At 38.1% G+C, this 17,107-nt stretch overlaps 1 protein-coding gene across 1 annotated transcript; it reads left to right on the forward strand.

Annotated features, from left to right (window-relative positions):
• Window positions 1-232: 232 nt before the first annotated feature.
• Window positions 233-11,086, forward strand: LOC141429784 (insulin-like peptide receptor; the record flags this gene model as incomplete). The annotated part of the gene is given in 7 exon segments (XM_074090320.1): window positions 233-1,020; window positions 2,839-3,055; window positions 4,002-4,142; window positions 4,889-5,103; window positions 5,435-5,581; window positions 7,074-7,236; window positions 7,341-11,086. Coding segments are annotated over 7 exon segments (2,745 nt in total). The 3' UTR covers window positions 9,174-11,086.
• Window positions 11,087-17,107: the final 6,021 nt, after the last annotated feature.

Consider the following 17,107-nt stretch of genomic DNA (forward strand, 5'->3'; position numbering starts at 1 on the left):
TCTGATTTTTGCAGAATGTGAAAATCTGGCTGTGTACGTCTATTTAAGCAAATTTTGACACAATAACAATATCAGCTGTTATGAAAACAACTACCGTCCAAATTCAACAATTTTAGCTAGCTTACCCTCTTATTAATAAAAATACCAGAGACAATATGGAATTTAAATCCATGGCAGGTTGTATAAAATTGAAAGGAGAAAAATTTCAATTTGTACATTAAAAAAAAAACAGCTGCGCAATCGCATTTAATTAAATATAGGAAATAAAATATTTTTAATAGAATGCGCTACTAACGCCCTCTACCGGCAAGAGCTAATAACGTCTGCACCGTGACAAATTTTAGAATGCGCTTGGTCCGACACGCACCGATTTTTCCTATTCCAAGCACGTATGTATTCATTTAGTTTTAATGATATTTGTATAATTATAAAATATTGAATTAGTAAAAAAAATACATGGAATCTGGAATAGATCGCTCTGAAACGATAGGACCGCTTAATGCTACCTTTTATGTTTTTCCCTTTATACTTTTGTTTTTTGTTTTACTTAGTTTATTGCGGTGTTTGATATGGCCATTGTATTCTAGTATTTTTTTTTCAAATTACGAAATTCAATTGCCTTTTCTAGCGTATAAATAGCATGAAATGGAAACTAGAAATAAACCTCCTTATTTGTTGCAAAATATCCTTTCAGAGGACATCGTTTGTATCGTTCATGTTTATTCAGTTGCTTCTACATACACGCTATTTGTTAAACAAACTAGAAATAAGTGTAGGAATCATATCTCAAATAAAACTCGCTGCCACACAAATACACAATGCCCCCTTGAGTTGCTTATTCAAAAGGCCATGGGAAATGTAGACCCACAATGTGTATTCCTTTAAACGTTACTAACTATCGATATTTACGCGTCTTCGCGCGACTTATGTCGAGGACTGTTGTGAAGAAAAGCAAATACAACAAGTTTGGCGGTAGGCAGCGGAAAGTGTCATGGCGGCGGCGGCAGGAGCGCTGATTGGGTAATATTTCTTTCTATTTTTATGGCTTTGTTCGTCGATTATATCATAGCGGTACAAAAGTTTTGACTTGATTTACGTTGGCGGTTTCTTTCTTGGTACTTCAATTGAAGGTTCTATCGTTGCTGAAAAAAAGGGTTTATAAAAATGCTCTGTGATTATTTCTTTTCAGCGATGGTCAACTTAAATTTAAAATAATCGGTGCATGTCAAGCTATTTCGACCATTTTGAATGAAGCTTTAATTAAAATTTCTTAACAGAAATAATCAGTGGGTAAATTAAAAAAAAACTTTCTGATTTGTTTGAAGTTTATTCATCAACATTTTTTTTACTAGACGTAGATTTTGAAAGTATTAGGGTGATCCGATGATAGCAACCTTCCCCTATTGCTATCATGGCCGACGTTTGGTACCTTTAAGTAGAGTTAGGTACATCCTGTCAATTTATGTAGGTCTAGAGCTGAAATGAGTCCTCTCCTTATCCGCACGTTACGGGTATGACATAATAATATGGTTTATTTATTTATTTAGATTATTTATTTAGGTTTGCCAACAGGTAACATACCGTACAACATGCAGTACAAACATAGGTACAGTCACCAGCACCAATATCTGATACGACTCTACTTACAAGAGTAATACATAAGACGTAATACAAAATTAGTATTTCGTGCTCAGTTAATTCTGGGTAATATAATGCATTAACTCTTTTGTTGAAATAAGTCTGAAAAAATTTGTGGTTTCTATTCATTATTGAAATAAGAAATCATGAACAATGTATATAAATCGAAAATTTCATCGGACTAAATACTACAAAAGAGTTAATGCATTATAATTTTTTTTAGTAGCCATTTTCTATGTCCCACTGCTGGGCAAAGGCCTCTCCCTCAGATTTCCAACTTCCCCTGTCGGCAGATAAGTTTTGCCAGTCGTTTCTGAATGCGTCCAAGTCGTCCCGCCACCTCCGTCTCGGTCTGCCGCGCCTCCGTTGACCATCTAGGGGCGCCCACTGGGTAGTAACCTGTGCCCATCTCTCCGGGTGCATGCGGCAGATATGGCCAGCCCAGTCCCAATGCATTATATTACCCAGCATTAACTGAGCACGAAACACTAATTTTGTATTACGTCTTGTGTAACACCCTGCATTTCTAGGGCCGGAAGACCGTGTTAGATATTTTTGCACGCTCCGCTGTGGCAGATATTAATGCTGGTGACTGTACTGTACAACAACAACTGGTAGACATAATCAATCAATCAATGGTGACAACTGGTAGAGTAGGTATTTACCATGGACGTACTGTATTACTTACATGCAAAGACTGCATACAGTAAAAACGTAAGCAGATCGCTTAGTTAATGAATGAGTTGGTTTGTAAGGGGACTCCTTTTTTCGCCCGTGTATGGCATCAGGGCATCATATGTCCTTTAAAATTTATATGCTTACAACCCCCGACGCAAAAAGAGGGGTGTTATAAGTTTGATGCTAATATCTGTCTGCCTGTCTGCGGCATATTTTTTTAAGTGAAAGCGAGTTCCTTTGCGATCATTTGTAGATATATAATCAGAACCTCGGAAACGGTTCCAAACGATTTCGATGAAATTTAATATGTAGGGGTTACCGGGGATGACAAATCTATCTAGCATGGTCTTATCTCTGGGAAAACGTTTATTAACGAGTTTTAGCCCGAGCAAAGCTCGGTCGCCGGGGTACTGTTTCATTAAAATCGGTTTAGCCGCTATTGAGATATTGAACTTGTCGTGGATTTTTCAACTTTCGAAGTTAGATTATGATAGCAGTGTTGAAACCATGTTTCTTTTCCAGAATATTCCTTCTTCAGAGTGTATCGGCACAATACTTGTACCCGGTCGCAAATGTCAGTGGCAATGGCATCTGCAGCACCATAGACTGCAGAGACTTGGACTGCATGCAGCGACTGAACGACTGTGTCGTGATCGTGGGGAATCTGACCCTAACCATAGTGAGGATGAAGCGGTGGCCAGAGATGTTCGATAACATAAAATTTGTCAACCTTAAGGAGGTTTGTGAAAGCAAAAGTGAATAACTACAGATACATTTTTGAAAAAAAAAGGTTCTTAACACGGAGACATTAGGACAAATATTACCATCTATCGCTTTCTAAAACGCTTTTCTCTACGCAATGGCGCTAATTGTGAAACGTCTATTAAACTAAGATAAACAGCCGTTATTTATTTCCCTGTCTGATGATGATGAGACTCGAGCTGGGAATGAACTGCTGGACTCCCTGTAAACGGCCCTGTGCTGCCTTGCAAGATTGTGCTAGATTTTTTTTTTTTTATTCGACTGTATGGCAAACGAGCAAGAGGGTATCCTGATGGTAAGAGATCACCATCGCCCATAAGCATCTGCAACACCAGGGGTATTGCAGATGCGTTGCCAACCTAGAGGCCTAAGACGGTATACCACAAGTGCCAGTAATTATATTAGATTTAGCGTTAAGTTCCTACCTAGCGTAACGCTGTAGCAATTTGACTCCAACTGAGCTGAATTCGCAAAATTTTGACATGACATAACCAGTAACGAATGTGGCGATTAATATGACAAAGGTTATGGAACTAACACTAAGGTACTTATTGCATTCGAGGACAAGCTTAACTCTCCTTCTTTCTCTGTATTTCCAAAAGTACAAAAATCATCTTGCAGGTGGTAGGACCTTGTGCAAGGTCCGCCCGGATTGCAACCACCATCTTGCTCGCTAATCCTGCCGTGAAGCAGCAGTGCTTGTACTGTTATGTTTCGGCGTGGAGAGTAAGACAGCCGGTGAAATTACTGGCACTTGAGGTACCCCATCTTAGGCCTCTTGGTTGGCAACGCATCTGCAATACCCCTGGTGTTGCGGATGTTTATGGGCGGTGGTGATCTCTTACCATCAGGAGACCCACTTGCTCGTTTGCCATACAGTCGAATAAAAAAAAACATGCCAATTTTTTCATTTTGTTTTACAGATAACTGGTTTTATGGCGTTATATGAGGTGCCATTTTTGGATTCCCTCGGCACATTGTTCCCAAACCTGGCAAGGATCCGCGGCCGGGATGTATTCAACGATTATGCCTTGATGGTATTCGAAATGCCGCAGTTGATAGAGGTTAATAACTTTTTCACCTCACTAGTTTGAAAAAGCTGTCTTTCTTACCTACACGATATCCGCGTGGAAAAGAGCTTAATCCCTGCTTGAGTGGAGAAGCTTCTTGAAATGACCGTAAGGGCTTTTCCACATAAAACACGATACGAAATCGCGTTGTGCTTCGACGCGGCTTCGTTTCAAGATGCGATGTCGCGTCACCCATACGGGGCAACGAGGTGGCGGCAACATTGGTGTCAACGGCGGTCAGATTCACATTTACGCTGCCAAATTAGTCGAAAACGACATCCATGACGATTCCCGGCCTTGAAATGTCATCCGCCATCTTGAATCCAAAAAGTAATGACATATTCGTGATAGTTTTCGTGATTAAGATTGTTCGTGATAAAGTTTTCGTGATAAAGATTTTTCGTGATAGTCTATTCGTGATATAGTTTTCGTGATAAAGTCTATTTGTGATTAAGTTTTCGTGATAGTCGCTCGTGAAAAAGTTTTCGTGCAACAGTTTTGTGATATCGTCTTTTCGTGATAAAGTCATTCGTGAAAAAGATTTTCGTGATTAAGTACTGACACGGGCCGTGGAGAGGTGTTCCTGAACTATAAGCTAGAAACACACTGACAGCGGAGGCGGAGCCTTAGCTTAGCTTAGCGGGTTGTGGTCGTCTATCCCTACGCCTTTTATAATATTACCTATATTATGTTTTTTTTTTATAAATTGCTTATTTATAAAACGTACAATCTTCCAACAGATTGGCTTGTACAGCTTAGTCAAAATCGATAGAGGCGGTGTGATAATGTGGGGTGGTACTGCCACGTGCTATATAGATACCATCGACTGGAACACCATTACCCCAGGATCTCGACACGTGCTGAGTCCATTCGGAGACATGACAGACCTCAAGCTCTGCAAGAAGCTGTGCAGGTGTTCAAATAACGCTTCCTATAATTTCTGCTGGAATAACAAGTGAGTTCAAATTGTGCATAGCTTTGTTTGATCTATGACCTCATGCAGAGGATTGTGGGCTTAAAGGCCTTATCGCACTTGCGATTTGCGGGCGAGTTGAAAGCGAAGCGACCGCGCAGCAAGTTCGCTGCGAGCGAGTAACAATTTCGCTGCGAGCGCGCAACGAATAGCCGCGAGCGCACAACGATGTCACTGCTAGCGCGCAGCGAGTTAGCTGCGTATAGTGCCGAAGACGCCTTTTATTATTCTACGAGAGTGTATAATATGTCGTCTGTCAAATAAAATTTATCAATGAGTGGTGAAACGACCTAAATGTTCCAACTGTCTTCAGGAGGTGTCAACGATTCCTTGATGGTCCAGAAGCTTATGTCTGCGACGAACAATGTCTTGGATGCCGCAACATCAACTCATCGCACTGCTTGCTTTGCCGCAACTACACGCACAAGGGACGGTGTGTCACAAAGTGTCCTTCAGATACGTAAGTTTAGATTCAAGTTTCGAATCAGGCCCTGGTTCACATTATTCCAGTAAAATCGTCCCAGTAGCATGACACTGCGGTGTTCGATCGATCTCGTGTTATTCGTTAGGATAGTGGCCCCGCAATGTATCGCTACTGGAAAGATTTTACTGGATTAATGTACACGGCGGGTGACGGCGGAGATTCCTATCTATGAACACCTAAAATATTGTATACCATAAATCGGTTGATTGTGACGCACTATTAAGTATCTAACACCTGTATTGTATGATTATCGTCAATCTTTCAATAAATGGATTTTAATTTGAACTTACTCATCTTAAAGTAGCAAATAGTTGATCAAGGATTGGTCAATCTGATCTTTCAGTCCGGTGGCCGTGTTATCTAACGCCCGAGTGTTTGCGATCGAATTCACCATCTTTCTGACCTCATCCTATACCGTGCGAAACTGTGAAAGAAAGAAACGGTGAAAACGATTGTGATTCAGAGTGCTTTAGAGTTAGACAATAAGGCCTTAGGTTTAAACTGTTTTGAGTTTTGGTCTGCTCAAAATTTCTGAAATTAATCTGTGATATTTTTTGTTAAGTTTGCAATGAACCAAACTATCTTGCTTCTTCGCTAGAAACGCGGACCGCGCTACGTTTAACTACGTTTATATAATATGTTTTAACAGCTCCGTAGCACAATTTCGAAAGTCAATATTCCTAAGTACGATATTCCTACAGACAAAACCCCGAAAATCAAAATGTATAATGTACGAAATTCCTAAAAATGCTGGTCCTAATGCACTATAAATCGAATGATTTTCATTTCGAAAATCAATATTCCTATACAAAATATCTAATGACAATAGCTATTCGATATACCTAAAACGAAAAATATCTACGTACAAAAAGCCTAACGAAAATTCTTCGAAAATCATTACAAATACAGAAAACAAACACGATAAAAATTATAGGCCTTGACTGGAGATAAATAGATTAATGTATTTAGGTGAATCTATACAGACACAGGAGCTCCGCCCAGCGGAGCTCCGTCTACTTTGTTAGGCAAGTAGGTACGCTATATCTACGCTTCAGCTAAAGTCAACTGAACGAAATACAAATGTCGTTAGAATTATCGTGGACTAGTAATTTTGTACATTAGATATTTTAAATGTGAGTCAAATTAACGTAGGATAAACGTCGTTAGGATTTTCATGTACTATAGCAGTTTTGTACATTAGAAATTTTAAACGTAGGTCAACCGAACATCGGACATGTAGGTATCTTTAGGAATATCGTATTTAGAAATTTGCATTTTCGAAATTTTGCTACGGAGCCGTTTTAACATGCAGCCCCCGCTCACTTCCTTTTGCATATTAAACAATGTCCTAGTATATGCCACACAGGTCCAACCATTACAACAGCAAATTTCGAATAAGCAAGGTAGTATAATTCATAAATTTTTGTAGCCTTTAGTACTTAATATATCTAATCTGTTTTGTCTTTAGTATTATTCTTGAAGACAATCAGTACTGCATCACAAAAAGCGAGTGCCACAGTCTTAATAGATGGGTCTGGAACAACACTTGCATCTCCACCTGTCCAGACGACCACGTGATGGTAAATGATACCGCAGGATTAACTTGCAAGTTCTTCCCCAACTGTACAAAGGTGACTTGAATAATACAATACAATACAAAAACATTAATATTCCACGTTTGAATATTGTTAGAATTGTTATTCATTCTTGATTTTGTTTATTTTTGTCTTTACAGTACTGCGGAAGTCTAGTAATACGCTCGCTTAGATCAATTCAAGAGGCCCACAGGTGTGTTTTTGTCAATGGATCCTTGAAAATTCATATCAGAGGTGTGCCCCAAGCCGTGGAAGAAATGAGAGTTCACCTCCGCAATATTGAAGAAGTCACTGACTTCGTTGTCATTGAGGACTCTATATCGCTAACTACCATTGACTTTCTTTCATCGCTTCGTAGGATACGCGGTAAAAAGCTTCTAGCTAATAAATACAGTCTAGCAATCAAAAATAATCCAAACCTTCAAAAAGTTTTTATGTCTAACGTAACAAAAGATCTAAAAATAGACAAGGGAACGCTCACAGTTTTTAATAATTCTATGTTATGTATGAGTGAAATACATAATTTGAGCAATTTATTTCCTGAAAAACCTGACGACATATTAGACATTCCAATCGCTTTGAACTCATATAGTGCTTGTTGTGAGGAAGTTGCGCTTAACCTGAATGTCAGTGTTATCAACGAAACATCTGCAATCGTATGGTTTGTTCCCTTACCTGATCCCTATATGAATTACTCTATATTATATGTGCGCGTACCACCTGGAAAGCACACTACAGTTGTTCCAGAAACGTGTAGCGAGTATGAGTGGCATTCGGTCAATGTAGGCAATTATTCTAAGCGAGTAGAGCTCAACACTCTTCGTCCTGCTTCTACTTACTTGCTGTGTATAGAATCATTCAGTCTCGAAAAGAAACTCCTTGCTCGAAGTTCTATTGTAAACTTCACAACTCATGTAGGGAAACCAGAACCACCTTTTATAGTAGAGTTGTCAGCTGCCTCGTCTGACGTGGCGGTTCTACATTGGGTGGATCATGTGGATTACAGACCTCATATAATACGCTATGAACTTGACCTCATGCTAATAGATATTCAACCTGAAGATACTACAGCCAGCAACCAATGTAAGAATTTAGAAGAAGAATTTATAGAACTTGACATCATCTCTCGGCACGCCGTAGTGATGAGACCACCGCCGCACTACGGTAAAGGATGTGAATCAATGTGTGGCATTTTATCTACGGCTCCTCACGGTGCACTAGTGGAAGACAATTTTGACATATGCAGCTCGATTGGTTTCTATTGCAATGAAATCGAAGAGGAAAACGTAAGCAATACCTCTCTCGGGCAGTTTGTACGCACCGCGTCGTTAAATATAACAGCTCCGAAAACTAGTTATCAAGTCGGAAAATTGGCTCCTTACAGAGATTACCGTTTTCGATTGCGTGCCTGCACTGATGACCGATGCAGCAGGTCAACAAGATCTGTTGTCAGGACATTATTGTCGGTAGATGCTGACGTACCAACCATCAGTTTCGTCAAAGCGGAACCAAATGGGATAATAACAATATTTTGGGATGCTCCTGCTGTATCGAATGGCCCAGTATTGGCGTATATTCTAGAAATAATACCTGACGCCAAAGTGAGTGATGTGGGCACATTGCAGCCTCAAACATGGTGCGTGCCATCGAATCAATCCAGTATCCAGGTCAAATCTGAGAAGGCGAATGGAATGCGACTGTGTTCATTGTCACTAGCTTCTAGAACTGGGTGCACCGAATTTATAAAATTGGTCACTACACAGTTGTCAAGTGAGTGGGGATTAGCAGGTGCTATTTTTGCTATTCCTTTGTGTATTGTATCACTCGTAATCGGGTATTTATGGACACGGTGGAGGGAGCAAAGCGACACTGTTCCACTTGTTGACATTACGTCTAGTTATCGTATTGATAGTGAACCTATCTTTTCGATATTAGATTTTACACCATCGTGGCATAGCAGTCAAACAGATTGATAATAGCCATCTGGAATAGTTCATAGTGTTGATGAACATGATCGGAACTGTACCTATGGATACAATGAATGCACAGCCAAACCAAACAAATTTTATGAATTAAATTCGGGTTTTGTTCCGCGTACCTTGATTTTAGAGCAGCTCTCGTGATCATGGCGCATGCAACTATGCCGAAATATCGAGCTGCTCTAAAATCAAGATACGCGGAACAAAACCCGAATTTAATTCATAAAATTAGTAATGATCGCGATAGTCTAAAATATTGTGCAAACCAAAGAATACAAAGAAATCAAATAATCAGCAGTTTGTGTTCTTCTCACGTTGATAAAGATGAATCAGTGCCGTCCATGATTAAATTTTGTGATCACGATTAAAAGCTTTGTGATGTAATATAATTTAAGGAGAATTGAAAACGAAATAAAAGTCATATTTTTATAATCCTTTACGTGAAGCTTTTTCCTAATGAAAGGTGACCGTAAAGACAATTTCAAGCGAAACAATGGCTAGCTTTCCAGTTCAGTGGACAATAAAGATTTTAAGAGGAAATTTCGTTCTATCTAATGGAAGGAAAAGAGTAATATTTAACAAAATGTTCCTTTTAACGCTTTGTTTATTGCTTTTTAAATTAAAAGTGGTTCTGTGTTTGGTCTGGCGTGAAACAGAGGTTCATTATTAATAACGACCGCGAGAAAGTAGGCTTTGTTGCGTTTGGCAGGTTATTAGCGCAGAATTGGATGTAACTATTCACTTTGAATACTTAAGAGAAGTCCTTCGTTCCATTCTCCATACAAACGTAGTCCCGATCTCATTAGGCAACAGAAATAGATAAAATTTTGTAAGTGTGGACTATACGTAATTATCTATGCCTGTGGTTTTTTGAATTTGCATATAAATGTGTAATATCAGAATTACAGGACCTCAAAAGTCGACAAAAAAAAAGATGTCAACTTTGCAGAATCACAGACTAATAAAGCATTTTTACAAAAAAAAAACCACAGGCATAGAAAATCTAATGAATATCTTGATTGTAATTATCATTGATTTCTGTGCTATAATTTTCGTATAATGTGAGGACAACGAAACCCAAAATTCAACCGCCTAAATCTTGAAAAGCCTACAGCTATCTCGATATAAATTACGGACGTCGTTGCGGAAGGCATGGGGGGGGGGGGCTGCGAGCGCTTATGTCACGAGCGATAAAGACAACAATATCCCAAACGAATACCTAACGCGACCGCGCGGCCGGCAGGGAAACTTCTCTTAATAGGTTTTGTAAGATATTCCTTTAAAAGTATTAAAAATGCTACGGACAAATTAAAAGTTTCTTTACAATTTTGAATGCTTGTTTCACCATTAGAGGGAAACGCAAAAAATTTAGAGCTTTACGTCTCTGGTAAACAAACGCACGGTCCGCGTGGTGGTAAACCGGACCATAGGATTAAAACGGTTGCTACTCCAGAGGATTCGTAGGTACTTATGCGATTTACCAATCCGTAGACATATTTATTTTGAAACTACTAAAATTCAAATTGTACAGTACCTACATTGAAAACGCACTGGGCCCGCGTGGGAACTATGGCCCAAGCCCTCTTGTTCTGAGAGGAGGCCTGTGCTCAGCAGTGGGATGTATATAGGCTGGGATGGATGACATTGAAAATTAGTGTGATTTTCATGGTTAGGATCGTAACTTCTAAGTCTTACTAACACTGATGTAAACTTACGGGATTTAAACCTGAAATATTTTTTTCGTTCATTTTTGCATCTCATTCACTTATTATTGACGGTGTCAGATAATTTATATTATATAATTTTTAAAGCATCTTTATATTGTCATATCCATGATTCTTTATAAAACCGTCAAAACTAAACAAAAACTCGTCATAAATAAAAAAAATCTATACTGTTTTACTGCGTTTCATTAATTATCTTTATTCCTGATTATCTTTCAGACAGCAAGGTTTGCGTCTTGGAGAAAGCTTCATTTTGACCTGTTGAATGTGCCCGTAAAGTTAATTGAAAACGAAAATAACGCGTTGTATTACAAACTAGACAAAAGCTACCTGCAACCACTATTTGGAATGTTGAGTTCCCTCTTTGGATCTCATTACAACTTCGTATAATTAGTTAGTCGGCGACAGTAGAATGGAACTTTACACCATATTAACTTGAGCTGCCATCTCCCTGTTATTGCAGAATCTGGAAGTGTTTTACGAGTATGGATTTGACGAAGGGGTCTAGTGAAACTGGTTGTGATAATGCAGCGGGTAATGATATCGTAACTGAAAACGGTTGGCGGAGTTCTGGTCGTCTGCATGAAATCATCGTAGAAGCGTGTAATTGTTATGTCTTTATGAAGGCTTCGGATCCACAAACGCCACGTCACTCACCGGTGAGCCACTAAAAAGGTTAATATGTGGAAACGGAGGTAAAAGAATGAGCGGATCGGAGTAACAAGCTTACGAGTATTCATACCGAGTCCACTTCGCTTGCAGCAGAAGGTAGGCCTAATCTATAGATACACATAATGAAGCTGAAGAGGGTCGAAAATCTGTACATTGAAGATATTCGAAATAAGTTGGCTAGGGATACTTAGAACCGAATGATAACAGAACACGTTTCAAGTTTTTAGAATTTTTGTCTGTTTGTCTGTTTGTTTGACCGCGCATCACGTGAAAACGGCTGAGCGGATTTTGATGCAAACTTTACCAATCTGTTGAGAAAATCCCCGGCCAGGTTATAGGCTATAAAAATTCAACGCAAATGGTAGCCACTACACTCGATTTAGTTAAAATGCACCTTAGTCGTATGGCGCTGCTTAGAAAGGAAGTACACACTTTTTTTCACGACTAGCGTGTACCCTGCTAAACTAACAGATGGCGCTGAAATTGATAGGTACGTTGTGATATTGAGGAAGGATTTTGCCAAATTACCTATAGTAAATAAATATATAGAAAGAAAGAAAGAAATATACTTAAATTTGCAAATGGTAGGACCTTGTGCAAGGTCCGCCCGGATTGCTACCACAATCTTGCTCGCTAATCCTGCCGTAAAGCAGCAGTGCTTGCACTGTTGTGTTTTGGCGTGGAGAGTAAGACAGCCGGTGAAATTACTGGCACTTGAGGTATCCCATCTTAGGCCTCTAGGTTGGCAACGCATCTGCAATACCCCTGGTGTTGCAAATGTTTATGGGCGGTGGATCTCTTACCATCAGGAGACCCACTTGCTCGTTTGCCATCCAGTCGAATGAAAAAAATATACATACTTATACTTAAATATCACGGGACACTTGACACCAATTGACCTAGTCCCATAAATAATAAGCAAAGCTTGTACTATAGATACTAGGAAACGGATAAACGAGATATTTTTATTTATTTATCGGATTTATCGGCCTACACACAGTAATAAGACTGGTACAGGGTAATAGCTTCAATAATACGTCCTTTAATATGACGATAATACTTATGACCTACATTTTAAGTAGACTTACGTTCATTCTGTTCAATACTAAGCCCTTGGGTATCACGATATACCGATCGTATACAAAACAATGAAAAGAAGAGTACAAATATCAAAGAAATTAATATAAGTATGTGCTTATTTTCTTTTCGGAATAAGTATGTAATTACCCAAGTAGGTAAAATAATTGACTGCCGGCGAATTATCGTTGCTACGCGGAAAAAGCTATGGAAATAATAATAAAGTGCGGTTGCTAAGATAAACTTATAGGTAGGTATGCGTTCACAGCCAATTTGCAGAAATATACTTATATGCTATGCTGCTTGACTAATTATTATTGTATTATATTGTATTGCTTTTAATTTTAATATCTTGACATTGTTATTTTTAAATAAAAAGTTAAATATGAACTTATATGCTAATATTATAAATGCGAAAGTGTGTTTGTGTGTTTGTCCGTCTTTCACGCCGTAACGGAGCGACGGATCGACGTGATTTTTAGCAGAGAGATAGTTTATGGGTCCGAAAGTGACATAGGCTACTTTTTATCCCAGAAAAATGTACAGTTCCCGAGGAAACAGCGCGCGAAATCGAATACCACGCGGGCGGAGCCGCGGGCAAAAGCTAGTTGAATAATATTTAATGAATCTGGAAAACAAAATAACCTGGCCCCGTAACATAGGAGTGGACCGGCATCAAGACAGCAAAACAGCTATACACGAGTATGCTGGTTATGAACAGGACAAGATTTAAGGAGCTGACTGAATCTTAAATGACAAAATGGCATTATAAGAAGAAGCTAACAAGGAAACTGTAAACCTTTTACCAAGAATAAACATTTAGGATATGAGAAAGACCGGACAGCTTAGGTATGTTTTTTTTTTACGATTTTCAACTACCTAGGTACCTAATTCTATTTAGTTATTGCTGTCTGCTCGTATTATATTTCGGATATTTTTACGAGATTTTATATAATTCGGGGGAGTGATTCTTGGAGCAAAATGTCCTGAATCTGTCCTAAAATCCTAGATCCATCCCTTTGAGAGCTACGATGCCACAGCCAGACAGATAAACGGACGGCCCGGGAGACGAGCTGCCGGTAGGCCTGCAGGGCTACTACGAAACTCGAAACTCGAAGTTCGTATCGTACCGTCCCTCTCGCTCTCGTATTAAACAGTTTAAGTGTCAAAGGGATCGCACGACACGAACTTCGAGTTTCGAGTTTCGTAGTAGCCCTGCTGCAACAAGATGGAGCGACGACCTGGTGAAGATCGCGGGATCGCGGTGGATGCGGAAAGCACAAGACCGGTCTGAGTGGAGAGCCTTGGGGACATGGATGATGATGAATGATGAATGTGGTATTATATCACTGAACTAATAAATTGTAACACTGTGTATGTTTTAGTACATATTATTACACCGTATTATTTTTGATATCCGTTAACTTTAAGGGGACAATCTAAAGGTCAAATAATGTTAATTTGTCTAAGACACTAGGCGCTTAACTCTTACTGTTTAAAAGATAATCAAGAGTTAAGATAATTCATTATTAGGAGTAAAACAGCGTAAAGCTCCTTATTTTTTTTTTCAAAGTCCATAACTAATCCGTGTTTAATTCACACATATTTAATTTAGCAAAAGGATGTTATGAATTATGTGGATTTTTTTTTGATGCCTCTCTTATGTGTCACGTCAGTTACTTGTCAAGTTTGTTTATTTTACAATATACAATGAATGTGAAGCTACTATATACAAGAAAAACGAATTTTTATTTACGAAATAAAAAAAAAACGAAAAAAATTTTTTTTTTCAATTTCGCGAAAACTTAATTATTAATGAACTGAGTCGTCTGCCGAAGTTAACGGGCGTAAAAAAGGTGTTTAAATGAAATACCTAATCTTATGAATAGGTAGGTATAGCAAGATACTGCACATATAGGTATAGGTACCTATAGTGCCATCCACGAAGACGCGTGATTTTGACAAAATTAGACATTAATGTCATTGTAAGAAGGACCACGGCGCGCGTCACCGTGAATGACTACATATACAGATGAAAGTAAATCTACTTCTAGAACCTTCCAAATCCCTCCGACTGCAGTCGCCATGATAATTTCGGCTCTACTTCCTTAATATAATTAAGAGATTTTGATTTATTCTGTAATTTCTGAATGATTAGGTTGTCGTCGAGATGAAGTTTACGCGACCGTGGATGTATAAATATGGAGATGATACTCCTGTATCTAATTTTATAATACTAACGTCTTAATTACATAAGTTTTATAAAATTATTGCGCCTGTTAAAGACTTGCAACTTACTCAATTTTATTTTAAATATTGTTAAGAAAAAATTATAATGTCTAGCTCATATTAAATTATAGTAAAAACATGAGGGCGCTCGAAGAATTATGCAAGTCGAAGTGATCGGGAGAGAAATATTTTCGAGTGGCAACCACAAACCTGTCAGTAGGTAGGCTAAGAACATCGGGAAGTTTTAGACAGAGTGAATGCAGGTAGCGAGTTCATTAAGGAGGAGGTCCATGTTCTGAAGTGGATCTTCCGGCTGATGATAATGAAAAGTATGAGGCACAAATAAATGCAATTATTCAAAAAGCGCCCTGTTTTTAACCCCCGGACGCAAAAAGAGGGGTGTTATAAGTTTGACCGCTATGAGTGTCTGTGTGTCTGTATGTCTGTCTATGGCACCGTAGCTCTTAAACAGGTAGACTGATTTGAATGCTGTTTTTTCTTTATTTGAACAGGTTTTCTAGCGATGGTTCTTAGACGTGTTTCATCATAATCGGTTTAGCCATTTTTGAGATATTGAGCTTTGAAGTTACAAATTCGGGGTTTTCCAAGTTTTTGTTGGTAGGGTTATCTTCATAAAAGAATAGATGTTTAATCATAACAAACGTGCCTATTTTATGTTTTATATCTATCGCATAATAATCGCATACTTAACTAAAATGTTTTATTCTACCCGTACGTAGGTACGTGGTTTACCTTACCTCTTGAATAACATAAAATTTGCGTGTTTAAAAGATGGGTCCCACTGAAAAACAGCGTACTATTCGATGTTTTTTTTTAATTATTATTTCTTCCTTACGTGTTTTTTCAGTGTATCGAATATGTGTAAATAAATGTCTCTCTCTCTCTCTCTCTCTCTCTCTCTCTCACTCATCTTATCATATACTTATATAAACACAGATAGACGGAGTTTTACACTATTTAAAGATAAAGAAGAAAAATAATAAAGATACAATATGGTTTCTCACAAAACTCACGTTGTAACAGCTCTATAATTCTCCCACTGATTGCCCAAGACCTAAGGGCGGTGCAGGAAGGGTAGGCGTGTTGCTCCGCACATTACAGAGCGCCTCAGACGTTGATTGAAAACGCCTATTTGTAATACCTAGTGTTTACACTTGCGAGTTCTTATATGAACACCGAACTTTAGTCTTGTGTCTGAGCCTATACTCAAAACTGGAATTCAAGACCAAAAAATCTACGACAATGTTGCCACTGAAATAAAATGTGTGTACAATAGTACTTACATTCCTTTTTTTAAAAACACACGACAGAATATTCTATTTATTAGTAATTTCGATTCTATAATTTAAAGAAGTAATTTTGTTTACTTACTTTTACATAAATATAGAAGCCTGAATAAAACCTTAATCATTTCGTAATTTTTGGTTGAAAAACTTGTATTGTGCTTGTATTTCTTCAGGTATTCATAACATTTGGTGCAATAATTTACAATGAAGATAAAATCAAACTAATATTTGATTTAATTTTCTAAATACATTTAGCTAATCAACAAAACTGCAGAGTAATAGTGTGTAGCGCGCTTTATGGGGTTTATGGTGGCTAAATTTGGTGGTTAAAGCTGTTAAAAAAAATATTTCATTTAACCTTTTCAAATTCCTTTCCTGTGATTTAATATGAGGCCTATTACTAAAACTCAGTTGTCCGTCTGTCATTAGGCTGTACTGTATCTCATAACATAAATCATGGCAGTAGAAATTTTCACAGATAATGTATTCTATTGCGGCCATAACAACAAATACGGAAAAACGGAATAAAATAAATATTCAGGACTACACTGCGGTAGAACAACGCAACCTTATCCTGTTTATGTTCCTTAGAATAAAATTGTCTCAATGTTAGTTGACAGTTGAAAATAAGTTAGTAAATATATTTTTTCACAAAATCCTTATTTAATAACAATACAAGGAATCATATTAAAAAAGGTTATTATTATTCCCCTCAATGGCGGCCTTAAGGCTTAGGCCAATGTCAGTTAAATTAAAGATAAATATATTCTTCTTCTTCACGTTGTACGGTGACTGTAGTTTTTGCAACTTGGTTCCAGAAACCACGCGGAGACAACTTGCGCATTAAAAAATGTCAGACACGAGAGCAATATAGAATTTTGTGATCACTGTTAAAAAAGGTTGGCGAAACCTGAAAAGT

This window comes from Choristoneura fumiferana, chromosome 7, assembly GCF_025370935.1.
Source record: "Choristoneura fumiferana chromosome 7, NRCan_CFum_1, whole genome shotgun sequence".
In the NCBI taxonomy this organism is placed as follows: Eukaryota; Metazoa; Arthropoda; class Insecta; order Lepidoptera; family Tortricidae; genus Choristoneura; species Choristoneura fumiferana.